The sequence below is a fragment of the Lygodium microphyllum genome, chromosome 16, assembly GCF_053477565.2.
Source record: "Lygodium microphyllum isolate KBCC chromosome 16, Lygodium_microphyllum_v1.1.10, whole genome shotgun sequence".
NCBI classification, from domain to species: domain Eukaryota; kingdom Viridiplantae; phylum Streptophyta; class Polypodiopsida; order Schizaeales; family Lygodiaceae; genus Lygodium; species Lygodium microphyllum.
Window position 1 is genome coordinate 82,643,687 of NC_141150.1, and position 27,608 is coordinate 82,671,294.

Consider the following 27,608-nt stretch of genomic DNA (forward strand, 5'->3'; position numbering starts at 1 on the left):
CAAGATACTTCTAAGGGATTGCTCTCAAGTTTCAACTCAATTCTTACAGCTTAGTTATGTTCAGGATTTATCAGTTAAAAAGTTCTACTGAGGAAACTTTTGCAGTGTTGCATGCTATCATTGCAATCAACACATTAATCATCAACTACACAAGACATCCATGAGAGGTAATTTGATTGTATGCTTCTAAAATAGGATTGCGTTTATGCCTCAAAGGCTAATCAGGTTTTCTGTGCTCCTCATTGTTGTATCAAATCGAATTTTTCAAAAACCTTCAAACAGGATAATCGTTCCACCAGTCCAATTGTCCTCTAGGCTGAAACTGCTCAGTGTAGCTTGCTTGAATGTTCATCATTGGAAAACCCATTAGAGAGAGAGAGGGAAGACTACATGTCATCAATCATTGGATCAAGTCCAAGATTCATATATGCTTTGAGACAAGAATTGGTTTAATCCAACTAAACAATGCGAAGAATTCTACAACACCCTTCCCGGAGCTCATCACACGCTCTGAAAAGCAGGAGCATAAGTTGAGGCCATTTCACAACACGGCTGTTTGATATCAATGAGCTCCCAGGTGACCTTGGTTATTCTCAGCCAGTTATCTTTACAGAGAGATCAAGACTGCTTGACAAAGGCCAAGACACGGTAAAATGTGATTGCATTGGAGTGTGGGGCTGTTCAGAAACCACAGGGAGAACTCTAAAAGTTAACATATCCATATCCACAATAATCAGTGCTTGCTCAGTGCTGTCAAGTTCACAAGATAAACGCATGGCCACACCAAGTGGCCCACTTTGAGATGACAATATGCACAACATTGTTGAGTACTTCACCTGCAAGATAGTGAGCCTAAATTTCAAGAATCACCCAGCGTCATCTCTTCTTTTTTTGATAAGCAGTTTCCCTGAATCATCTTTTACAAAGAGACTATTAATCAGTAAGTCCCAGTTAGTTCTCCCACGGGATCCACCTCCATCAATATGAGGACTCTCACCAGAATCACTGGTCAGTGATGCTCCCTCATCCCTGTCCTCCCAATCAAACCTATCTGGTTCAAAAGTTCCATAGGAAAGTGTTGATGCACTAGGAACATTCAAAGAGACAGCTCTTTCCAGCGCCGCTTTGTGTTCTTCCTTGTGTTCTCCCCTCAATGTCTCTTGCCTTTCCATTTTTTGCAGCCCTGGAACCTCTAACGATTTTTCCTTCTCAATCATTAGCTGCACATTTACATGGAGAAAAACTCAGAACTAAATGGTAGCAGTTACATAAAGCCTTATAACAAGTTGCTTCTTACAAGATTAACCATCAATATTCATTCCAAATAGAGATCACCATGATCATGCAGTTATCAAACAGTAACACAAAAAAACTGCAAGCTCCAACTGTACTTCTGTGAAAATATTCATCATAGGGAGCTGTTAGTTATATCTACAACCTCCACGTGTTAACACACCTCAATGTGTCTGTTAGCATGTGAACACACCTCAGTGTGTGTGATAGCTTAGGGTTAGGCTTTGGGGGAATCCCAAGGCTCTAGATAAACCCCTAGCATTGTACTTTCAATCAGGCTAGCGGTTTATTTGGTGTACGTGCCGGCTCTCTCTCTCTCTCTCTCTCTCTCTCTCTCTCTCTCTCAAAAACATGGAGCTTCACCCGCATTAGCTCCTCTCACATCAGCCTACACAGTTGTATCAGAGCATCAATGTCCCTTACCTACCCATATCTTGTTTGCGGTGCTTCAGCTGCTCAAGAAGAGGAGAAGAAGATGAAGCTGCTGACGAAGCAGCAGCAACAAAAGAGGTGGTGCAGACCTGCTGCCCTGCAATCTGTACCACCACCAACAGCACCTTTTGCCACCTGCCTGGCAATGCCCTCCACCAGCCAATGCAGCCAGCTTGGCACACTGCCCACACTGCTGCTGAATACTGCCCTTGTGCTGCCATCACCTGCACTTGCTCCAGCAGCCAGCTCTGCCACCTTGGCCTAGGGTACTGCCTGCTCCCCTAAAAGCATGCACACGTCTGTCTATCTCCCAGCTCCTGCACCTACCAGCAACCCAGTCACATCACACACCTTTCCAGCAGCTATCCACAATCAGATTGCGGCTCACCTGCCAGTCCTAAAGTGCTGCTGTCTCAGCCTTGTGCTTGGCTTGTCTGACTCCATCCTGCACACTACCACAGGCTGCCGCCTGCAGCTACTGCCTCCAAACACCACCCTGCTACACTCTCACTGCTGCCTCACATCAGCAGCCACCTCCACAACATGTCCTCTAGCAACTGCTGTCAGTGCTGCCCTCGGGCAGTGAGCTAGCTGCCCACCTGGTGATACCATCATCATACTCTTCTCATGAGCTTTCTGTTTTGGGTTTACAATTTATGTGCATTTGCTCCGTTTTGCAATCCTAACATGGCATAAGATGTTCAAATTGGAGGAGGTATGCCTGTATTTAGTGATTGATGGTGATGTTGTGGTGTTTTCTGCATACACATGATGTGACAGGTGAGATTTTTTGCATTTTTACTTCCATGAGAACTTGACTACACTTGTGCATGCTGGAATTTGCAGGCAGCCTGCTAAATCCTCGTGTTGGTGACCACATCAACCAAGTTCTGCTGCTTGAGCATGTAAGTGCTTTTACCTTTGCTGGACTTCAAGAAGCCTGCAACTTTCTTTGTGCTTGAGATCAAGTTGTGTCTTTCCTTTGAGATTGTTCCCACATGTTTGAATGCCCATTTCTTAACTTACGCAATTACTTTTGCATGATAAGAGGAGGTGACCTGGGTCATTCTTTCACCACATTCAATCCTAACCCTTGCAAACCCTAAATTGCAACTACACATTCAACCATCATCATCAATTTGAGTTCTTCACCAGCTTCATCATTACTCAGTGTTTCTGTTCATCCATTCCTCCTTCCACTAGCATTTTTTCCTGGCATTATTGCAATTCAGCATGGCAAATCATTGAATATTGACACGGCCACTTGCATTTTCCTGAGCAGCACCTACATTTCAAGCCTGCAGCGTTATTTACAACCCCTTGAAGACCATCTCCCCAGCCTAGTGCCATCTTCTGCTGCATTTGACATGCACACAGCCATTTACTGCTGTTACAAGGCTGCACGCTCCTTCATCACCCCTTGAAGACCATCACCCGAGCCTCAGGCAATCTTCTACTGCATTTGGCATCCATGATACCATCTACTACTTAGTTGACACAATGATAATTGTCTTCCAACCCTGATCAAAGCTTCTTCAAGTGTGTTTCCAGCTCCATGAAGCCCTCCAATGGTTCCATGTCCTTCTGTCCTCTCCTAGTGATACTAGTGTTGCATTTTTAGCTCTAGAGGAAGAAGGAAGGGCCCCTAGGAAGCAAGCCATATTTAAAAAACCCAAATAGGATGTCTAATGAATTTTACATAGAGGAAGCCTATAAACAGGTGCAAATTTGAAAATCAACCTACAATAGACTCTGTGCGCTGATATTGCAGTTGGACACATACTCTCAACATATTGGGGAAGAAGAAACGAAATGAGGCGAGGGGTCACACATGAATATGTACAAGAGAATGAGTGGTAATCGACGCTCATTAAACACTCACAACCTATTTTTGCCTACCCACCTCTTCCCCCTTCTCCTCCTTACTAGACCCACTCGTCACAGCTGAGCATATCAACACCTATTTGGAATGTGGATAGTGGAGGTACACATCACATGACTTCTATAGAGGACATCTTCTATACTCGAGCCCTTGCATCCAAGCGGGTCCGCATAGGAAGTAACTCCTTGGTCAAGCTCTAAGCTCAAGGTTGCGTCAGTTTTGCCACTAACAGGGCCTGAATCTGGCTTCACTCCACAATGTATACCATGTCCCTCAGCTTGGGGTAAACTTGTTATTTGTTCGTTGCTTTGACGGTTGGGGCGAGCAGTTTTCTTCACATCGAACACAGTCGAGATCCTTGACTCTCTGACCAATTCAGTGATTACTCGTGATGAGACACAGCCTATGGCTTGTACCACATGACCCATTTTCTTAGCGAGCTGACAACTTAGGGCTCCCTGTTCCATCACTTCCAAGTATTAGCCACATCTCGAGAGCCTACGAACAATGAGTATCTTTGGCATTTCCACCTAGGGCATCTTGGCTATGACTCTCTTTATGAGTTGTCTCGCCGTGAGATGATTGAGGGCCTTTCTCACCTGAAGCTAGCTCAAGATAATTGTAAAGTATGTTGCTCGAGAAGCAGCACTGTACTCGATTCCCTCAACAATCTACACATAGAGCCATCTCAATCGATAACATTCTCAAAGCCAAAGAGCTTGTCTAATTGGTCTGTCGAGGCCCACATCATCTCCGTAGAGACGTTATATGCGAATCTTGTCCACATTTGTTAGTTGCCTCCCAACGAGGTTACTGCACAGGCTCACTCGTCACAGCCGAGCATATCAACACCTATTTGGAATGTGGATAGTGGAGGTACACATCACATGACTTCTATAGAGGACGTCTTCTGTACTCAAGCCCTTGCATCCAGGCGGGTCCGCGTCACAGCCGAGCATATCAACACCTATTTGGAATGTGGATAGTGGAGGTACACATCACATGACTTCTATAGAGGACGTCTTCTGTACTCGAGCCCTTGCATCCACGCGGGTCCGCATAGGAAGTAACTCCTTGGTCAAGCTCTAAGCTCAAGGTTGCGTCAATTTAGCCACTAACAAGGGCCCAAATCTGGCTTCACTCGACAATGTATACCATGTCCCTCAGCTTGGGGTAAACTTGTTATCTATTCACTGCTTTGATGGTTGGGGGGAGCAGTTTTCTTTACAGCAAACACAATCGAGATCCTTGACTCTCTCAGCGGTTTAGTGATTACTCGCAATGGGACACAACCTAATGGCTTGCACCACATGACCCATTTTCTTAGCAAGCTGATAACTGAGGGCTCCATGTTCCATCACTTCCAAGCATTAGCCACATCTCGAGAGCCTACGAACAATGACTATCTTTAGCATTTCCAACTAGGGCATCTTGGCTATGACTCTCTTTATGAGTTGTCTCATCGTGAGATGATTGAGAGCCTTTCTCACTTGAAGCTAGCTCAAGATAATTATAAAGCATGTCGCTCAAGAAGCAGCACCACTCTACACATAGAGCTAGGATGTCTCTTAGATTGATTCACATTGATCTTTGTGAGCCAACATCCACTCCCACCTTGAACAACGCGTTGTACTTCTTTTTTATAGCAAATGATCATTTGCGACATATATGGGTGTACTTCCTCAAGCATAAGTCGGATGCTTTTATATATTTCTTTACTTGGGTATTGTTGATTCATAACCAAACGGCTTGTTGTGTTGGTTACATGAGGAGTGATAGCGGTAGTGAGTTTATCTCCCATGATTTCGAGTTTCTATTGCAACATGGCATCTCTCGCCAACTCACCTCTACCAACTCCCCCTCTCAAAAATGGAGTCGTAGAGTGTAGGAATTGGACAATCATGGAAATGGCATACTCTATGTTGTTCGTAACAAAGCTCCCTAAGTGCCTTTGGGTTGAGGCTGCTAACATTGTGGTGTACATCCTCAACCAGTGCCCAATTGCGGCTCTTCCTTAGAAGACCACACACGAGGCATTCTTTGGCTCTCGGCCTGTCATATCTCACTTAATAGTCTTCATGTGCCATGCATACGCATACACCTGAAGATATAATAAAAAAGCTCACTCCTTGAGCTAGTCTCCTTATCTTTGTCACTTCTCTTAAGCGAAAGCCTGCCATTTGTTCGATCCTCAAATGAATAAGGTGATCATTAGAAGGGATGTTCTCTTTGACAATAGGAATATTGTGCAATCCTTTGCACCGGATCCCAATCCAATTCCTCTTTTCACATCATTGAAGATCGTAACTATTGAGCCCGGTCTACTACCTACTCTTGACCTAGCTACGGAATCTTCAACTCCCACGCCTCCTCCACGAGACCTGTTACCTCACTGGTACTAGCAAACCATGCGGGATTTGAGAGGGATTAGTTACATCCTATTATGTGTTGATAACTTACTCATCACAGACTTAGATTTTGCTGCCATGGCTGAAATCAAGGCAAAGCTTAGTGCTACATCTGAGATAACAAACCTCGGTTTATTGTATTACTTCTTGGGGATGGAGGTAGGTCAATTTGAGGGTTTTATTTCTGTGTCACAGCTGAAGTACACACTTCAGCTCATGGAACAGTTCACTATGGATCCTGCCGTTCCCATGGCGACTACCCCTTCACCTTGGGCACGGCTCCCATTTCTTGATCCAACCATAAGCAAGAGATAGTGGCAACTTCCACGGCCAAGGTTGAGTGCAAGGCTCTCTTCGATGGCACCACTGAGGCCATCTATGTGAGGAGCTTACTGGCCACACTTCACTTCCCTTGTGACTCTCCCACCGTTGTCTACTGCAACAACCAAAGTGCCTTTGCCCTTGCGAACAATCCGATCGTCACACCACGGATGCGAGCGCATGTTCTAACTTCAGCACCAAGAAGTACACTCATGTCATCCTAGTAAAATTATCAACAATAAACATGAAGTACAAACTCCCCTTAAGGAACTTCCTCCGCATAGGTCCACAAAGATCTACAGAAACAAGTTCCAAGGGTGTTAAAGACCGCCTCAAAGCCTTACAAAGAATAGCATCACGATGCTATATTCCACAAATGGAGGATACACAAGGCTACTCGCTCACCACTATGTCCAGTATGGACAAGCTATCCCCTAAACGCCTTCCATAAGTAGTCATAATTTAAGTGGCCAAACCGAACATGCCAAAGCTTAGACTGTGTCTGTGAAGTTAAAAAAAGAAAAAAGTCAAGGCAGAAGGAGACCTCAACTTGTAGACTCCATTCTCCTCATAACCTGTAGAAAGCACCTTTCTTGAGCCACGCTCAAGAATCCTGAAAGAATCTATATCAAACTCAACCAACAGGCCAAGAGCACAAATCTTGTGTACGAAAAGTAGATGATAACGCAAACCTGGCACATAAAGCACCTCAGTAGTGTAAGCACCACCATGTCCATCTGCAATCAGCTGCATATTATCCCTACTATGGAAATAGAAGAGCTATCTCCTATGAGAATCTGCCCATACGAAGGCCATAAATAGGCAGCACCTGCAGAATTAGGGGTTATTTACCGAGAGGCACCACTGTCAAAAATCCATTCATGGGCGTGTGGGGCTATCAACGCAATATCCAAAGCCTTTGCGGTCAATGCCTGAACCGCCTCCAAATGGAGAAAAGCAACTAATGAGGAAGCAACCACCACTCTGGAGTCCTTTAAAGCCTTCTCCTCCTTGGTGTCCTTTTTATCCTTGTAGGGGCAATCCTACTTCCATAACTTGTCCTAAACAAAGTGACAAGAGAATCCTTCTCTTTGTCCTTTGGTTTGTCATTCTTCTTCTTCTTCTTGTCCTTCCCCTTCTAAATAAGAACCAACTCCTCGCACCGAAGAGTCAACTCCCGCCTAGAAGCAATTGAGGAAGAGTAAAAAGCACCAAATCTGGCGGCAACTAAAACAAAAGAGTTATCACCATATCTTCGTATGTGATTACCTTTCCTACATTCTGAACCTGCATTTAAAGTTGTTGTAGCTTGTTCACATTCTCCCACATAGAAGATAACTTGTTCGGGTTCAATGTCTTCATTTGCACCTCCAAAGACACTCGTTTTATAATGGTCATTCAATTATACAACTAATCGAGCTCCAACCATATGTTCCTAGCCACCGTCAAGTGCTTAATGTGGGCAATGTTGGGTGTAAAGCCCCTTCGGTGTAAACTCCCGCATGTACAACTTACAAGTGTAAACACACCCTTTACTTGAACCCTCACATATAAATTCATTTTTATTCTTTGTGTACAGAGTAACACCGGTAAACTCTAACTCAATTCTCTCAGCTCTCAGCTCTCTTTCTATTCACTCCAAGCTCGCATTCTAGTCAGCACTCAAGTGCAACAAAGGCGCCTATTGCCCGTCCTGACGACCAGCGTGTGGATCAACGGCTCCCAATTTTTTTTTAAATCAAATTTTCAATCTAATTTATTCTCTCTCTTCCGGGTGTTCACGCAAGCAAGCACAGAACATAAATCTGTGCAAACCTGCTTCTTGAAATTTGAGGCTTTTCCCTGATTTGGTACCGGACACAAGTTTCAATGATTCCTAATCCACAAATTGCAAACATTGAGTGCACGGGTCTCGGAAATTTTGGGAATTTTCAGATGTAAGTGAAATTTTTGCTTGACTGAGCCAATTTCTTGGAAATTTGTGCACTCTTGGACCGCGAAATTTGGGGCTTTTGCAGAATTCGTGAAATTCTGCAACATTTGCCCGCACTTGATGCTCAGGATGATGTGTTAATGCAATCGGTTCAGATTTGTCAGTAAAATTTTGAGGGTTTTGCTGAAATTTTAGAATTTTGGCAAAAATACTGTCTGAAATGTACATTGGAAACACTTGATGCAATCTTGGTGCTGTAAGCAGTGAGATTCATTCCCACTTATGAAACATTGAGAAAATTGCATAGCAAATTGCAAAGAATCTTGGTTTCTTTTGTGTATCAGAAGTACTTGGTTACATATGTATGCAGTACATATGTTGGGCAGCTTCCATTGAGTTGATGTATTGCTGAACAGTCATTTTGCAGCAATCTTAGTGATCATTTGCAGATCTGGGATTATTGCATATGTACTTTTAGTGATACTGCTGAAGTGGGAGTCACCTAACACTGATGTATGCTTTGAGTATGTGCTGAAATTTCAGTTATACTACTGAAAGTCATCAGTCCTACTACTGTACATGTACTTAGATTAAACCTTGCTCTCATTGCCTGAAAATTTGGGCTGATATTAACTGAATATTCAGCTCATTGTTTGCTGATATAAATTGCGGTTTTTTTTTTTGGGTACATTGCTGAACAATGGCTGCAAATGCTTCAAGCAGCAATGACACTAAATCCCTTCTTGAAATCAAGAGATTTGACAACATTGGTTTTGACTTAGAAAAGAAGGACAGAATGCAAGGCATTTTGTTTCTAAAAGATTGTGATGATGCCCTTTTGGAAGTCAAGACTACAGTTATGACAGATGAGGATTGGGCTAGACTCAACAAGAAGGCCATTGCATACATTAAAATGGTTGTATCCGATGATGTACTTATGGACATTAAGCATCTTGATATAGCTTTATGCCATATGGAAAAAGTTGATGGACACCTATGAAAATACAACTCCAGTAAATCAAGTTCACCTTATGCGCAAGCTTGTAAACATGGAGTTGGATGAGTCTAAGCCTGCATCAAAGCATTTGAGTGCTTTCACAGGGATTTTGAGCCAGTTACAAGACTCTGGTTTGTAGCCCTTCAATGATAAATTAAAGGCCATTTTATTGTTGATGACTCTACCTAATAGCAGGGAGTCTTTGGTTGTTTCACTGAGAATTAATCATGCTTTAACCTTCGATGGTGTTAGGGGCTCTATTCTCAATGAGGAGATTAGAAGAAAGTTGAGTGGAGAAAGCACTGGTTCAGCTTATCTTCTGAGAGGCAAGTCAAAAAAGAGGGGTAATGAAAGAAATAAAGGCAAGAGTAGGAGTAAAAGCAAGGGCAAACAACAGGATGTCACTTGCTATCAATGTGGTCGTAAAGGGCATAAAAAGCTCGATTGTCGCTACTACAAGAAAGAGCAAGAAAGAAAAACAACAAAGAAAGAAAAAGAAGGATGATCAGAAAGATGATGGCAGCTCTCCCTCAAAAGAAGTTGCAAAAGCAAATGTTGCATCTAGTGTGGTTATTGGCATTGGAGATATACTTGTTGCAGCCTCATGTAATGATGCAGATATTATAGCAGCAACAGGTGATATGCACGTCACTAAAAAGGAGGTGATTGATACCTTACTTTCACCCCATGATGGGCTGTCTTAGTCATGGATAGTGGATAGCAGTGCCTCCTTTCATGTCACTCCCTCTTTGGAGTCATTTTTTAAATACACTTCAAGTTGTCTAGGCAAGGTTTACTTGGGCAATAATTATGCATGTGACATAGGGTGTAGGTACCATTCACTTGGCCCTTGAAAATGCTCAAGAGCTGATTTTGCATGATGTCTAATATGTACCTAGCATAAAGAAAAGTCTACTATCAATTGGGCAGCTTGATGCAAGAGGATATTTTACTACCTTTGGTGGTGGATCTTCAAAGGACAACAGGGGCTCTATACTGATTGTTAAAGGCAGCAAAAAGGGAACTTTATACTATTTGCATTGTAAAGCATTACCTGGCAAGTTTTTGGTTGTGGCTGAAGTTCATTCACAAATTGAACTTTGGCACAAAAGACTTGGTCATATGAGCCAGAAAGACCTTCAAGTTCTCTCCTCTTCAGGGAGATTTGATGTAAAAGGCTCTGGACTTGACTTTTGTAATGATTGCATATATGGAAAACATGTGGAGTCTCCTTATTACTCTGGTGTTGTTAAGAAGTCCAATGCTCTTGACTTAGTACATTCAAATGTGTGCACTATGCCTCTTGATTCACATGGGAGTGCACGATACTTTGACACTTTTATTGATGATTTCAGTAAAAAGACATGGCATTAAGAGGGAGTTGACAGCTCCTTACAACCCTGCATCAAATGACGTGGCTGAAAGATATAATCGCACACTTTGTGAGAAAGTCAGATGCATGTTGTCCACAGCTAATCTGCCACAGCAGTTTTGGAGAGAGGCTCTTAAAACTATTGTTCATTTGTGCAATTTACATTGAAAAATAGCATTCCTCAAGAGGTTTGGTTTGGCAAACTTGCTTTGTATGACCATTTGCGTGTCTTAGGTTGTGATGCTTTTGTGCATATTGCTGTAAATCAGAGGACTCAACTAGACATGAAATCCATCAAGGACACCTTCATGGGATATGGAGATGAGGAATGGGATATAGAATTTGGCTTCCTCAGGATAGGAAGATAGTACGCAACCGAGACGTAGTATTCTATGAGGCAAAGTTACTAAAAAATACTACAGATGGTGACCTTGACAAAAAGAAGGTCAAGTTTCAGCATGAACTGCCAGCCATTTAGCAACCATTAGTTGAAGATACTGTCCCTTTTGATGCTGAAAATGAGCAGCAACCTATTGAGCTACAGCCAAAAGACAATGGATTAATTTTGACTGCTTGGGCTTGAAGAATTCATTCATCTTTAAAGTCTAGTGTTGGCGGAAGATATCGTCCGCGTACAGGATCTTTCAGTTGAGCCCAAGTGATAGTGGCTTCAGAAATACCTTGATCTTTACACCATTGCTTCCACCATAACAGAGCTTGGCCAACTATCTTCAGTTTGCCAATCATTGCTCAATTAGTAGCAGCAGTTCCTGAAGCAGAGAAATGGTCATCCATCGACTCAATCCACATCCCCACCTCCACTATGACGTCTATTCCTTCTCCATCAAACTCGGGTGTCTTAATTTGCTTGAGAATGAATTTCTTCTCTTGCATGTCAGCATTCGTGGGTGCAGAAGATGCCTGACAATCAAGCCATACTACTCAAGTTATTTCTATTTAGGATATGTCTATGAACCAAACATTCATCAATCACGCATCATCATTAAGTTTTGCTCTAATACCAACTGTAACGTATCCGCCTATCGGCTGTCCAAGCACATTTTAGCGGTCAATCGAGAAACGAATCTACGCGTCGTCGCGCAACACTCCCATGGAATGTTCCAGGATTTGTCACCTAGGGTTTCCCTGTCACCTAGGGTTTCCCAAGTCCGCCTCGCAACAAAACGTTCGCGACCAAGCCCACTAGGATCAACCTGAAATCTGGGTTCCTAGTTACCAAGGTCTCCTGACAACATTCTAGCATCGGGTTTTGGACATCCTACTTTATGCAAAGATACCCAATCCGAAGCAGATCCATACCGCACTTGGTTTAAAGAGAATGGAAACCGAGAGGGATGCGCCGCTCAATCTCTGCCCGTAGGGCATAGTCCCATTCCAATCCCCTAAAACAGCATGAATCGGGTTCTAACTTAACAATACCTAAAGTCAACTAACGATAAATCCTTGTAAGAAGCCTCCCAGTTCTCTGGGACCACCCTGCCGTAGGACGGGTCCGTCGGAGATTCCGCCCACCCGCTTTCCTTGATAGCTTTAGTTTTCTAATTAGGTCCTACCACATTTATGTGCGACATTTAAAATCAACTTCATTAGATAAGCCTTTTAGGAAACATAGTTCGTTTGCGTAATTTACAGCACAGACACAAAAACAAAACAAGCAGTCATTTTGACAAACAAGTTCCTTAACTTATCTTCAAGTTAATCTTTGTCTCCTACCCATACAGGAGAATTATGTATCCCTTCTGTCCAACAGAAATACTTGGTCCAACTCACATGGCACCAAAATTTCCATCCTTTATCTAGAATAGAATTTTCCAACGCCTTCAGACGTTGGGCTCACGGCAAGTCTATAACTCTGTTCCGGACTCGGCAAGGGATATCCAAAGCTCCACTAACCCCAAGTGACCTAGGAGCGAGACACACTTTCCATGGTTGGCCTTCTCACCACTTGACCATCGGCCTGTGAATCGAACAATGCCCTCTCAGAGTAATACGCGGTGTGATCTTGAAGATGATCAACACGTGCAAAATATCCTTCCTTAATTAATCCAATTAAGAGACAAGCACAATCAAGACAATCAATCCTATTGTCATCTAGGAAAACATTCCTTTATTCCCATAGCAACTTGTCATTACAAACCCCTGCCATGCATTGGCCATCAACACAAGCCTTGGAATATTTATCCAAATCACAATACAACAATCAATTGATTGAAAGAAAAACATTTAGGGTGTTGTTCAATCAACTAATTGTATTTTTTCCCAAACAATACAAGAATAGACGCGATAATAATTCCATCACATATTCGCTCTCCCCCTTAGAATCAAGAGCGATTCTAAGTAAAATTTACTTAATACTTGCATGCACAATTCTTAATGTATTTTTTTTACGATTATGCTATTCATAACCCTTGATTGATTCCTCTATCAACGAATAAGCCATACGCAACTAGTGCAATTAACTTCCCTTAATACAGGCACTTTGCAAACTCCATCTTTCGAATATATGGAAAGAGATTTATCCCTTCCCATGATCTGTTCTCATATATCATAACATGGGCCTAATGTATCTCATGCGAGAATCAAAGCAAGCATCTATTAATTTAGAAATACATTACTTACGACCGGAACCACAGTTGGATTGACAATGATGCCTTTGCCCGAAGCCTCATTATTGGTTGTAAGATAGCCATCCGCAAGCGTCATTCTTCGCTTGGAGGCCATCGTCCGCAAGTAGACTCGAGAGATTAAGAAGGCGGAATGGATTTGAGATGGGAGAGAGTAAGAGAATATGGCTAAGTCGAGGATCGAGTTGGAGGGAATTGTGCAGCCTCTTGGGGTAACTCTTCTCTCTCTCTCTCTCTCTCTCTCTCTCTCTCTCAAAAGCTCTCTCAATCTCTTGGAGAGGTATCTTTCTCTCTACCTCTCTCTTACAGCCTTTCGAGGTCTCCTTATGCTTCCTTGTGTCTCCCCCATGCCTCATATTTATAATGAATTAGAGAGGAAGGGATAAGGCTGAGAACAAGAGTAGAGGGGCTCTTGGAAGACTTAGTGATCTGATGCTCAGATCATAAATCTGATGGTTGCATTGGCTCCAAAAGGGGGGTAAAACTCTAAGACACTTACTTAGAAAGCTCTCAGTTCACTCCTTTTCTCTGTTCGAAGTGTTGTCTACTGTCTGTAAACTGCGATCACGGCGAGCGCGATTTCGCCAGTCACTTTTCTTTTTTTTTCTCTTTTTATAAAATCTCCAAAACTAACTCAAGCATCACTTGTCTTTTCTTTTAAATGACTTTTAGTTCTTTTTTTCTAGGATAATATCTAAAATATAGTAGTTTTTTTGCCAAAAAATCTAATATTTTAGAACCATCCAAACTATACACATTAATACTAATAATAAATATGGCTCATAAGTCTTGTTTACGTTGTAACTTCCGTGAAGGATAGCTACAGTCCTTGTCAATCCGAGAAAAATATCGGATTACGACTCTCAATTTATTTTAAAATATATTTTTAATTAAATAAAAAGTATTAGTTATTAATGTTAGTTGGTTTTTACCTTAGTTAGTCTTTAGTTAGTACTCTTACTAACTTGTTAATTGACTAACTAACTTTCGAACTAACCAACTAACTTTTATTGCGTGGAAATATTACAGACAAGCTTAATGCTCTTGCTGTCGAGTACATCTCTAACGAAGTGGTACTTCACCTGTATATGCTCACTGCTTTGCCTTTGTATAAAAGACTGGATTCTGTGCTAGCATGATAGCACTCTGACTATCACAATGGAGAACAAGTAACTCTGAGATGCCAAGCTCTCCCACCAGACGTGAAAGCCATAAAGCCTCCTTGCATGCCTCATTGGCAGCCACATACTCTGCCTCTGTAGTAAACAATGCAACACACTTTTGTAGCTTGGAGATCCAAGAGATTGCTCTTCCTGTGAAAGTAAACACATACCCAGAAGTGGATTTTCTGCAATCCGCATGACCAATATAGTTTGCATCTGTAAAGCCAACAACAAATGCCTTCTGCTTTCCAAAGCAAATGTACAACTCCTTTGTGCCTTTGAGATATCTCATAATACCTTTCACTGCATCTCAATGCTTCTTGCCAGGGGTTGCCATGTATCTACTAGCCACTCCCACTGCAAAGGCAATGTCAAGACGTGTAGCAACCATAGTATACATCAAACTACCAACAACTGAAGCATATGGTATCTTGGCCATTTCAGCCTTCTCATCATCACATATAGAGTTGTCCTCTGCACTGAGTTTCACAAATGGAAGTAATGGAATCCCAATTGTTTCCCCCCCCCTCCATATTGAAACACTGCAAAACTTTGGAGATATACTCCCGCTGAGATAGATAGAGTAAGCCTTTCAATCTATCTCTGATGATTCGCATGCCAAGAATGTGATTTGCATCACCAAGATCCTTCATGTCAAAGCTACTATGAAGACTTTGCTTCAAGAAATCCAAGGCATGAGTATCCCTACCAGCAATCAGCATGTCATCAACATACAAAACCAAGATAATCAGGCTGTCATCTATTGCATTCTTGGTGTACAAGCAGTGATCCACTTGACTTCTATGAAAGCCTTGGGACAGCATAAATGTATCAAACTTATTATACCATTATCTTGGTGCTTATTTCAGCCCATACAAACTCCTTTTGAGTTTATATACCATCTTTTCTTTCCCTTGTTCAACAAACCCTTCACGCTGCTGCATATAGATGTCTTCATGCAGATCACCATGTAAAAAGACACTCTTTACATCCATCTGAATAAGCTCCATATCCTCAATTGCAACTAAGCCCAAAATGGTTCTCAATGTAATCATCTTAACTACAGGAGAGAAAATCTCATCAAAGTCAATTCCATGCTCCTGCTTGTATCCCTTTGCAACCAATCTTGCTTTGTACTTGGGTGAGGAACCAGAAGTGATCTTTATCTTGTAAACCCATTTGCACAGAAATGTTTCTGTCCTTTAGGCAACTGCACCAAGTCCCAAGTGTCATTTTTCTCAAGAGATTCCATCTCTTACAAAATGGCTTTATACCATTTCTTGCTGTCCTGTTTATCCATTGCTTCCTTGAAGCAAGTCAGTTCACCACAGTCTATCAACATGACATAATCAGCCACATTGTTTGCACCAAGAACAAATTTGATAGGTTGTCTAGTAGCCCTAGACGATCTCCTGACCTAATGGTCATTGTTTGCTGGTTGTTCTTGCAAATTTTCATTTTCAGCATGCTCTCCTGGCTGTTCTTGCACATGTAGTGGCTCATTATCATGGGCAACAGCTGGCTGATCATTTCCAGCATTTACAGGCTCATTTACAGCAGGTATTTACTGCTGTACAGCGGGCACATTTTTCTGTCCAAAAGGTATTTCTTCACGGAATACAACCCTACGGACCTCCTCAATCTTTTCGGGCTGTTTGTGCATGCAAACTTCACGGAAGATAACGTCATTGCTGCGTACTGCTTTCCTTTTCTCGAGATTCCACAATTTATATCCCATTTCACCCTCATCACCATATCCTAGGAAAATGCATTTATAGAACTTTGGCTCAAGTTTGCTACGTTTTTCATACGAACATGCACAAAAGCCTCGCAGCCAAACACTTTTAGATGAGCATATGAAGGTGGCTTGCCTGACCACGCTTCTTGGGAAACTCCCCCCCAAAGACCTGTTTGGTAACTGATTAATTAAGTGAACGGCTGTCATAGCAGCCTCTGCCTTAAAACCATGGGGTAATGCAGCATGAGACAACATCGTACGGATCTTTTTCTTTATGGTCCAATTCATACACTCTGCAACTCCATTTTGGGCGGATTCTAAGGGGCAGTGAGCTCCCTCTTTATCCCTTTGCTGTCACAAAATGCCTGAAAGGCCTTGGACACATATTCCTCACCATTATCAGAGTGAAAACACTTAAGTGTCTTATCTGTCTGATTTTCAGCCAATGCCAAGAATTTTTTAAACTTGTCAAGCACTTCATCCTTGCTACGAATAGGATAAACCCATACTTTCTATGTAGCATCATCGACAAAGGTGACAAAATATTTCTTTCCCCCTAAAGATAATCCTGGCATTTGACATGCATCCGAATGTACTAACTCTAGATAAGAAGATTTCAAAGAAAGAGACTTTTTGTGAGACGTCTATACATGTTTGCCATAAATACAATGATCACAATGCTCAAAATCAACATAACGAAGACAAGGCAAGTAACCCAAACGAGAAAGCACTTTCATTCTTGTTTGACTCATGTGTCCCAACCGGCCATGCCACAAAGAAACACTTGGCTGCTCGATCACGACAACAACATGGTCACGCACACTAGATACATCAAGTGGATACAAAGTATCACTCTTGCAACCTCTAACAATAACCCTAGATCCCTTATAGATCTTCCATTTTCCATCACCAAAGGTGGTGTGAAAGCCATCATTGTCTAGCTACCCTCTGCTAATCAAGCTTCTTCTTGAGCTGAGGTACATGCCGTACATGCCAAAGTGTAAAGACAGAGCCATGCTGAAACTGTAACTGCACATTGGCAATACCTGAAATGTCACATGCATAGTTGTTCCCAAGATGGACAACACCATGTCGACCCTATGTATAGGCGAAGAACCCCCACGATGAGGGGTGGCATGAAAGGAAGCACCTAAATCGAGAATCCAGGTATGCATGCCTAAATTTTCAGAAGTATCAAACCACATGCTACAACATTCCACAACTGATTACAGCTATTCCAGGGGCATATACATCACATTACATGAGAAATCCCAAATTTTAGCTGCGATTTTTGTTGTCCATGTACCCACGGGCATGAAATTTGACACGAACGGCCAAAAGCCCCAAAATTTTGTGCTCAAAGCATCAAACACACATCTGCATTTTCTGTCATGCATAGAACAGGTCAATTTTTCCAAAATAGAGCAATTTCAGCAAAACCCCCAAATTTTACCTAGTGTTGATGTCCAAATTGCGTGGAATTCAACCTGCATGTACATAAAATCACCAAATGCTGCACAGATTTTGCCCAAAGTGCAAAAACCCCAAATTGCGTGGGGTCCAATGTGCATCAATGTCGAGAAATTGGGTAAATTTCAGCCCAATTTGTGCATGTACATGAAAAGCCCCAAATGTTAGGGACAAAATGTCACAAATTCCTGCAATTTCTGAGACAGATTTGCTTGTCCTGCATCAAATTCCCCAAATCTGGGAAAAGCCCAAAATTTATGGGTCCGATGTTGAGAAATTTCACTCAGACAAGTAAAAATTTCAATAGTTGTGGCGAAATTCCCAATTCAAATGCACACAATGTCTACAATTTCTGACGCAAATGCCTCAATTTTGCATGAACAATACTCAGTCTGGAGAAGTCCCAAATTTCTGGACCAAGATTGCACGAAAATTGAAAGCTATGCCTCCACGCGTCAACCCTCGGTGGGAGAAGAGGAATTTCAAAAAAAGTTTTAAAGAGAAAAAAATAATGGATGACGGATTTGTTGACTCATCAGTTGGCGCCCGTGAGCCCCAATGGTCTTGTTCATCGCCCACCTGGCTGAAGTCGCCCGATGGACGTCGTTTGATACCCAGCCCCGTCATGCAAGTCGTTGCCTGTATCCAATCACTGTCACGTCGCCTACACTCAGTTGTCGCGTGACGGCAACTGTCCTGTCAGCACTATTCCTTCTTGCTGAGCCTGTCGACTGCCTCTCTTGCATATAAGCCTGCCTTCGACTTTGTCTTGCCTACCTGCTCGCAACCTGGAATTGTTGCCTTGGCAGTTGCCTCCTCACCCAGCTCACACTTGGTATCTCGAGAAGCATGAGAACTTGATGGCTCTGCTACCAGTTTGTAGTGATGGGTTGGACACGGAGATCGAGACATACAGTTATTACACGTAGTGAAAGACAGAGAGTGAGATAGAGCAGAGTAGAGAGTGAACACGTTTCTAGGTACAATGACGAGAGAGTACCTTTAGGTTTTTAGATAGATATATATGTGTAAGTACAAGTGCTAAGGGTGTGTTCACACCCGAGCACATTAAAAAAGGCACAAAGGCCTTTATTCCCAACGCAGCCAACAGCCTGACTGTAAATTGCAACATCAAACATCTCTTCACCATCATGCATAGAAAGCTTTAAGCTTGGCTCCATAGGAGTGCACATAGGTTTGCAATCTTGCATACTAAATCTATGTAACAGCTCATCCACATATTGTGACTATAACATGATGATACCATGCTGATTTTCGGAGAATTGAATCCCCAAATAATAGTGTAGGAAGCCCATATCAGACATAGCAAATGCATGTTTTAATTCAGCCTTCAAATCTACAATTTCTTCTTCTGTAGGTCCAATGAGTAGCATGTCGTCTACATAAAGAATGATAATCAGCAAGTCCCCCTCCTCATTCTTAATGTATAGAGTGGAAGCAATTGGACTTTTTTGAACCCTTTGCTAGCCAAGTAAGCATCAATTTTGGAGTACCATGCACGAGGAGCTTGTTTGAGACCATAAAGAGCTTTATGCAGCTTGCATACCATGTGCTCTTTCCCTTTAACCACAAAACCTGGAGGTTGTAACACATAAAGATCCTCATGCAAATCCCCGTTCAAGAATGATGTCTTAATGTCTAACCGATGTACTTTCCAGCCATAATTTGCAACCATAGCAATCACACATCTCACCATACTCATACGGGATGTAGGAGCAAAAGTTTCTTCATAATCTATACCCTTCTTCTATGCATAGCCTTTTACTACCAACTGTGCTTTGTATCTGTCAATTGTACCATCAGCCTTGCGTTTGAGTTTAAAAACCATGCCAATGGCCTTCTTGCTAGGTGGTAAATTCACAAGATCCCATGTAGAGTTAGTGGCAAAAGAGTCTAACTCATCCTCCATGGCCTCCATCCAATGTACATCTTGCTAAGCTTCATCCAAGGAAGTAGGCTCATCATCATCCAATAGTGAGCTCATCAATACATGCTCATCACAATTATCTACTTCCATAAAATCAATCAAATGTGCCCCCTGCATCATTTGCTGCATTTCTCGTAGCCCTTCTAGTGCGTTGAGGTATAGGAGCATCCATTTTACTCTCCTAGAGAGTCTGTAATAGCCATCTTGGGATTGTTTTGGCTGCATTTACAGCAGCCCTTTCATGTTGTACTATTTCTTCCACTGCATGTGGCAAACCATCATCGATATCCTACCGTTCAAGAGTACATGGTGCAGCAACAGCTTGCTGTATCAAGTTTGTCTTGCCATTTACAGTAGGCACATACTCCAAAGTAAGTGGCAAAAGACCCTCAAAGACATCACCAATGTCATGGGTGGGTGGCATTTGAAACTAATCGTGTGAAAATGCAGCATTTTCAGCAAATAGGACATCCCTACTGACAAAGACTTTCTTAGTGCATGGGTCATACAAGTAATAGCCCTTCTCTCCGAATTGTGGCCAATAAATATGCATTTTACAGCCTTGTCATCAAGCTTCCCACGAAACTCTTTCGGAATGTTGAGATATTTGCAATCACACCTATTGTAGCCTCTTTGTATGAGGCAATTCTGGGCTTAGGACATGCAGGCAGACTGAATCCCATATGCACAGAAAGGGAATACTGCTACCCATCCAGCAACTATAAAGCGTTGTACTTGACTACCACTTTTTACACATATATGATGAATGCAATATCAGTTCGATTCTTCCTTTCAGCAACACCATTTTGCTGAGGAGTCATTCTAACAGTGGCTTGATACGTAATGCCATGATCAAGCAAATATGTCTCAAAAGCACGAGACATGTACTCCCCCCCTCTATCTATGCGAAGTGTCTGCACTTATATAAGTTAGTTTCAACTTCAAGCTTTGCAACAAGATGTTTGAAATGCATGAACACATCGGAATTTGCCTTCAGCCCATACACCCACGTATACCGAGAGTAGTCATCAATAAATGTAACAAGTACTAATGACCTCCAAGTGCACGTGTCTTCATGGGACCACAAACATCAGAGTGAATAAGCTTCATTTTTCAGACAGTACGAACCGCACTATCCTTTTTGAAGGCAAACCTATGCATCTTGCCCAAAATACATCCCTCACATGCATGAGGTGGTGGAGTCTCCACTGGAGGCAATGCATCTACCGTATGACACCTCTGAAGGGTCATCAAACTCCCAAAGCTTACTGCATAGCGGGCGAAAGAGCAGCGATTGCTAAAGCATCATGAGATTGTTTGTCATATGTATCCAACAAAAATAGACCCTTACGTAGGGTGCCGGACAGTCTAAGTGCATAATCCATCTCTCTGTCTCTAACAAAGCATTTGTGGTCCTCAACGATGACCTAAAAGCAATGCTTATTAAAAGCAAAGATAGACAACAAGTTCTTTGTAATGCTAGGTACAAACAAGACATCTAGAAGTATGAAATCACAACCATTTGCATTAGTAATAGTGACTATCCCAATGCCACATACATCATAACTATTGTTGTTCGCACATGTAACACACTTACCAGCAAGGGCTGAATGCAAAGAGGTAAACAAACACTTCTTGGAAGTGATGTGCTTTGATGCCCCACTGTCAAAATACCATGTTTGCTGCGTTTTAGCAGCATTATATGCTGAATCAACCATTGAAGAATCATAACTGCGTATAAGAAATGCATAGTCCTCTTCTACAAAGTTAGCTAAAGTATCATCATCAGTAGATTTGCTGGCTGATGTTTCTTGGACAGCCAAACCGGAGTTCTTTTTCTTCTCTTTGGCCAATCTCTTTCTCCATTCATCGATATGGTGACCAAGCTTCTTGCAATAATGGCATTTCCCCTTCTTTTTAGTCTTTTCTTTGTCTTGGACAACCTTATTTGATGGCTGTCCAATATCACCCTTTTGCTAATTTTTTACATTTGGCTTGACTTTTCCATTGCCTTTGAACTTGGAAAGCATAGCCACATCATCTGAATGCAATGCCACATTCTTCCGAGTCTGTTCCTCTTGCAGCAAGAGGCCTTCCAACTGCACAAATTTAAGGGGCTGCTGCTCCCCCCTCGTTGGACTACGTGCAGGGCTGCGCAGGTTGAAAATAGCAGATCCGGAGTAGATGATTGAGCTAGACAGATCTGGAGCAAATGGACAGATTTGGAGCTAATAGCTAAACTGGACAAATCTAGAGTAGACAAGAGACAGCTCAGCTACAGCTCCTCCTCCACTTCAGCAGCACCTCACAGCAGCTGAAAACTCTTCCTCTTCCCCTACTCGTGATCTACATCATGATTGTTGGAATCGTCAACATCTTACTCTAGCTAAGACTACATCAATATTTACTAATCTACAATTTTCAATCAAAACAGAAGTCTATCAAATTCAGTTCTATATATATCAAGCTAGTCTCGATGCATTGTATGGACTATACATGAGAGATAGAGAGATGAAGTGTGAGTAGACTGGATTTATATTTCTTATCATTGTACCTTTCATATTCAATCAATACATTATCTCTTTGAGTGTGTTCAATCACTTCTATTGTTACTAGATTGTTTGCTTCCGCTACTATTTACTTAATTGTGAGTTCATTCCAATCAACTATCTATGTCATTTGCTTATCTACTTTGAACTGCAAGAGTTGAAATATTAGGCACCTCATTCTCCAAGTTTTATCATGGTATCATAGCTGAGTTCTCTCAAGTCATCTTTTTAAGATCATCACTCTCTCTATTCCACTCAAGATCAATAAAAGACTAAAGGCATTCTTCCTAGCTTTTGGCTAGAGGTTATTACTAGTCCAAGTCCTCCTTATCCCTTCCCAAAATACATTTTTTACAAATCCCTCATCATCTGTAAATGGCTCCAAGTGACATCACAGTGCTAGGTGGAGCAAGCAAGCTGAACAAAAACGATTGGAAGTTCAAAACATGAGGAAGATTGTTATGGACAAAGAAAGAAGACCAACCAGCTCATGGAGGTGAACAAAGAAATGATTGGGATAGAAGAGTGACCCAAGCTCAAGGCTTCATCAACATCAATGTGAGTGATAGCATGGTCAACTACATTTGGAATGCAACAAGTGCAAAGATGCTGGCAAGTAAGAGCACCATTAGAGTAATGCATTTGAAATCTAAGCTGAATGAAAACTAAAAACTCAAATGAAAGTATGCATGATTATATGTTGCGAGTTAAAGACATTGAAGATAAAATAACTGCATTGGGTGAGACTGTCAAACTAACTGCATTGGGTGAGACTGTCACCTAGGTAAATACTTCGTAAACAATCAGCCGGGAATGGCTGCAACTAGACTGAATCAGCTCTCCTGTCAAGGATAAAGCAACAATACCTAAAACAGCCTTGCTTGAAGAAAATGAAGGTGAAACCAAAGCTAAAACAGGTCCACTTAAAAAAGCATTAAGAAAAGCTCCTTGGTGATGGGAATGGCAGCAAATAGACTCTTCTACTCAGGAGACGGCATGAGGTCATCTCTGATTTGAGGAAGGGTGGGGAGATTGAATCAGTCACATCGATGGAGTCTAGGTCATTATTCTTCTTTCAAGTTTTCAAGCGCTTCCATCCTTACTTTTAAGTTTCTAGTTTTTCCAAAAGCCGGGACCAGTATTGTTTGGAGAAAACAAAGCTACAACAGCTTCCCCTGCAGAAGAAAAGCAGTACAAAGAGTATTTGGTATGGTGATGGCAGCAGATGAACTCCCCTTACTTTAGAGAGGATCTGAGAGGGTCTGCATTGCTTTGCTTTGGATTGTGCAAGGTTGGGGCAACAGGTTCCAGCTTTTGTTCTGTGCCTTTCAAACTTTTCAGGGTTTTCAGTTTTACTAGTGAGGTTTAGTAAAGTCAAATGTGACAAGGAAGGAAGCAGTATTACAGTCCTAAGTGATTTTGACAAACAGTCAGTCAGGATGCCATGACATGTTAAGCTACAAAAAATTAGGTCTTTAATTGTTGATTACTGGCCAATTATTCAGCTCTGAAATTAGAACCCCAAGAAGGCAAAGATCCAAAATTTTCTCATTGGGCACTCATGCCACCCAGTTCTATTTAAGCAACACCAAAGGGAGCCAAGGGGAGCCACTCTTCATTCCATATCTTTTCCGACATATACCAAACATTTTATCACCAGCGTTCAGCAATCACCTGTCTGCCCTGTCTTCTCGATTCCTGACCTCGCCGATAGGAAATGCTGCACTATTGCTGCCCTAGCAATCAACCTTGCTTCCCACCAATGCCTCTGCTACTGCATGCTCCTGCCCTACCTCAAAAAACAGGAGTTCGACACTGCTTCCTCCCTACCAATCAACCTTGCTGCCCCAGTAAACATTCTTTCTATGCACGCTTCTGGCACACCTTAAAACACAGGAATTTGCTCCTGTCCAAGTGCTCAGGACAATGCCAAACACTACAGGTGGTCTATGCTGCTGTTTCAGCATCAACCACAGCACTTGCAAACCATCATGTCATCAGATCTGCATCAATCACTGTCCTAGACAGCCATATTGCTGCTGATTTTCTGGTTACATGGCTTACCAGCTCATTTCGTGCTGATTTCAAAGCAACCATAGCTATGTCACTTTGATACAGAAAAGTATCCAACATTTAAAATGTAATCAGTCACCTCATTTAACACTGAGAAACTTCATAATAGGCAAACCTTTTAGCCGCAATGTCCTATACATTGATCCAAAAACTGAGAACTATGGTTTTGTGAGCTAGAAGATGTGTGTAAAGATCGACATTGCATTACAAACATTTTAACACAATCAGCTACAAAGCATGTCTTTGTAATATCATATTGAAGCATAAACAAGGTTACTTCCTATGGTTCAACAAATATGTGATTCATACTTTTAATGCTTCTTCTGACTCTCTTTGAATCATAGTAACATGGGACGGGGGACGAGAACAGGGATGCGGATGGGGTTGAGGATAGGGGACAGCCAAAAGCAAGGGACCAGGATGGGGCCCATGGCATTCCCACATTCCGGGGGCCTGCAACGGTCATTCTATGTTACTATGCTCTCAATCCATACAATGGAGTGATCCATAGAGGCATTGCATGAGAGTACAAAGCATGTCTTCATAACACTATATTGATGCATAAACAACGTTACTTTCTAAAGCAAGCACTCTATGTTTAAACGAACATGTGATTCATACTTCTAATGATTTCTGCGACTCTCTCTCGATCCATACGATGGAGTGATCTGTAGTAGCGTTGCATGAGAGTACAATATGTTCAAAGCGCCCCTCTACAGGAACAGCAGTCCTCACCACTGGTGGATAGCGCCCACATCTGCAGCATATTCCAAATAATGATGACCAAACATTGCCGACACCATGAGCAATACAGAAGACATATCAGTCTAATCACCTGCAAAGCTTTCTCTCAACAATGTGATATAGACGGCCAGGTGTGTACAGCCGTCTGGGATCCTTCAACATCCTCTCCTCTGAAATGCATGTATCTCTCATGCATCTAAAACATAACAGGCACGGTAAACTGTCCAACAAACACAAAGGGAGAAGCACTACGTATAAAAATCTTCTTCTTAGCACAAATGTGATTTAAAAGTACTTGAAAAGCACAGAGGTACTACTAAAGTGGGAATTGCATGAGAATAAAAAACGGAGCATGTTCACTTCTCAAAAGATAACTACCTCACCAGCAGATACATTTGAATATGTCCTCTAGAGGGGTCGCTGTCCGTGGTAAAAAGTCATCCTGCATAAAAGGTCCAAGTAGGTTATCTATAAAGTTCAGAAAGTAAAGTGCTAAATCTAAATCACAGAGTCCAGCTACAGAACACCATACCACAAAGACAACAGAAAAAATGCATATACCTGAACTACTAGAAACACGTCTCTGGCTAAGATCAGGCACAAAGTGCTCAAAAGAAGAATGACAACTCATGTATACAGAAAACAAGTTTGACAACTATGAAATCTGTAGAAGCCATATCACCTGAAGAACTACTGAATTGATGATGTCTGCATAGCGCACAGCCAAATTTAAGGACATACATCGAGCAGGAGCAATTGCATAACAGCGGATTCTGTCCCTCGATATGTCACCCAATTTGTCCTTGTGTTTTGCCACTATCATGGAGAGCATTGCAGCCACGCCTGAACCCAAGGAATGCCCAGCAAACGTCAATGTGTAAGATGGGTGCTTGAGAATCAAAGACTTGAGTGTCTCAGACTCCTTCTTGAGCACCCAGAAAGCAGACTCAATTAAACCATGGTGCACATATCCGCCATCAAACAGCTCCTGCCCCGGTCGATTATCCAACAAAACAGCATAGTCACTTTCTCGCCCCAGATTCAAGCCACGAATAGCTAGCACTATGTCTTGAGCCTCGTGATCCACATAGATAAGATAAGGTGGAGCACGTCCTCGAGTATAATTGTAGTCACAGCGCTTCTCCACACAGTTGATGTCAATGCGGTAGCCTCCTGGAGGAGCCCATCTGGGATTCCTAAGATCCTCTTCGTAGACAGCAAGCACCAGCCTGCACATGCGAGGAACTGGCTCAAAGTCGTGTGATTCAGCCAAGCCCCATCGCTCACTGTCCTGCGAACCAGAGTGAACACATCGCTTCCAAGCCCATCGCGCACAAGCCAGTATGTAGACACATTCCAGGACAGGGACCCCCAGTGCAATTGACATGGTGACGGTGCAAGCTCCTGCTGGAGGAGAAGTCACACGGATAGAGAGGAGGGGTTTGCTGGAGGGCCACTGTGTAAGGTGTTTGAGCGGGCGTCAAGTTGCGTGGAGTATCTTGAGAGTCTCAGCTGCTCTGCTCTGCTGCCACTCTGTGCAATGCCGAGCTGGAGTGGAAGGATTTGAGATGGCCGCCTTGCCGGTCAGGTTTGTGCAATGCGAAGAAAACATGCGAGGCACCCGGGGGGGGGGGGGGGGGGGGTGGAGATGGTCAGGAGTCGAATGTCCCGTGGATTGCAAGGGCAGGGGGAGCAAATGTCCCGTGGATTGCAAGGGCAGGGGGAGCAACAGACCACACAGAGCAACAGCTGACTGCTGACGAGGGTGTGAATTTACGGATGCCTCGTCAAAGAAGGACACGCAGTGACGAACGACAGCTACTTAAATATATAAAGAATAGGCTCTGTTTCTGAAATGTGCTGTACAAAGAAGGGTCGGATAGTTCCTCTGGTTTATTGTCTGACACTGGAGTATACTGTCATTCTCTCGAGTTTCATCTCGCACACATCCTGAAGATGAGAGAGAAGGAAGGAGAGCAACAGCTTGTTGAGTGCAGAACGTTCTCGGGCAGCGATGAGGAGCTGTAGCCATGGCCTTACTCCATGGCGATCTTGTTTAGAACAGTTTCTTCCACCCGTTGTCTGCTCTGCCGTGTTGATTCTCCATTCCTCCGTGCTCAAGCACGAGTCACGCCCCCTGTCTTTCTCTCTCTTCCTCCCTGCGCCCGCCCCGCCTCTCTCTCTCTCTCTCTCTGTGTCTCTGTCTACAGCCACAGCGGGATCCTCGTGTGGCCTCTCATTATTATTGACGCGGCACGCCCCGGTTTCCAGGATCGTCCTATGCAAGGTCCGGGAATGATCCCACAGGAACATTTCTGACGTGCGTACCCTTCCAAAGTACTGCCAGAAGAAAACTTTCTTCTCAAGCGGGGTTAGGCGGCTGTGATCTTCTCAGTCAACTTTATTTATATACCTGTGCTGCTATCCTCTACAGAAAAAAGCACATGATTTTTTTAGAATGAATTTATTGAGTTTAGTTGATTTTTTACAATATTAATGGATGGAGTAACTTATTTTAGAAATTGTAAATATTTATGCTATGAATCTCATTAATCTTATTGAATTGAAGTTGAGTTTAGCCATATACGTATTTTTTGAACTATGTATAAGATTCGAATATGTCTTTACTTTAAAATATAT

General features: G+C 42.5%; 1 protein-coding gene across 1 annotated transcript; it reads right to left on the reverse strand.

Moving 5' to 3' along the window:
• Positions 1 to 27,330, reverse strand: LOC148023041 (uncharacterized). Its single transcript, XM_087696042.1, has 5 exons — positions 25,651 to 27,330; positions 25,352 to 25,410; positions 25,060 to 25,188; positions 24,846 to 24,981; positions 1 to 1,220 (listed from the first exon to the last, which is right to left on the reverse strand). The coding sequence occupies exons 1-5, from the start codon at positions 26,353 to 26,355 to the stop codon at positions 867 to 869; spliced, it is 1,383 nt and encodes a 460-aa protein (XP_087552168.1). The 5' UTR covers positions 26,356 to 27,330; the 3' UTR covers positions 1 to 866.
• Between the last annotated feature and the right edge of the window lie 278 nt (positions 27,331 to 27,608).

What these genes read in the sequence shown, in the direction of transcription:
- LOC148023041 (XM_087696042.1), bottom strand. Translation starts at nt 26,355, where the DNA reads ATGTCAATTGCACTGGGGGTCCCTGTCCTGGAATGTGTCTACATACTG. An exon ending in TCAATTCAGTAGTTCTTCAG is followed by an intron (nt 25,411 to 25,650) that starts GTGATATGGCTT and finishes CCTTTTATGCAG; the next exon opens with GATGACTTTTTACCACGGAC. An exon ending in AGTCGCAGAAATCATTAGAA is followed by an intron (nt 1,221 to 24,845) that starts GTATGAATCACA and finishes GTAAATGTGCAG; the next exon opens with CTAATGATTGAGAAGGAAAA.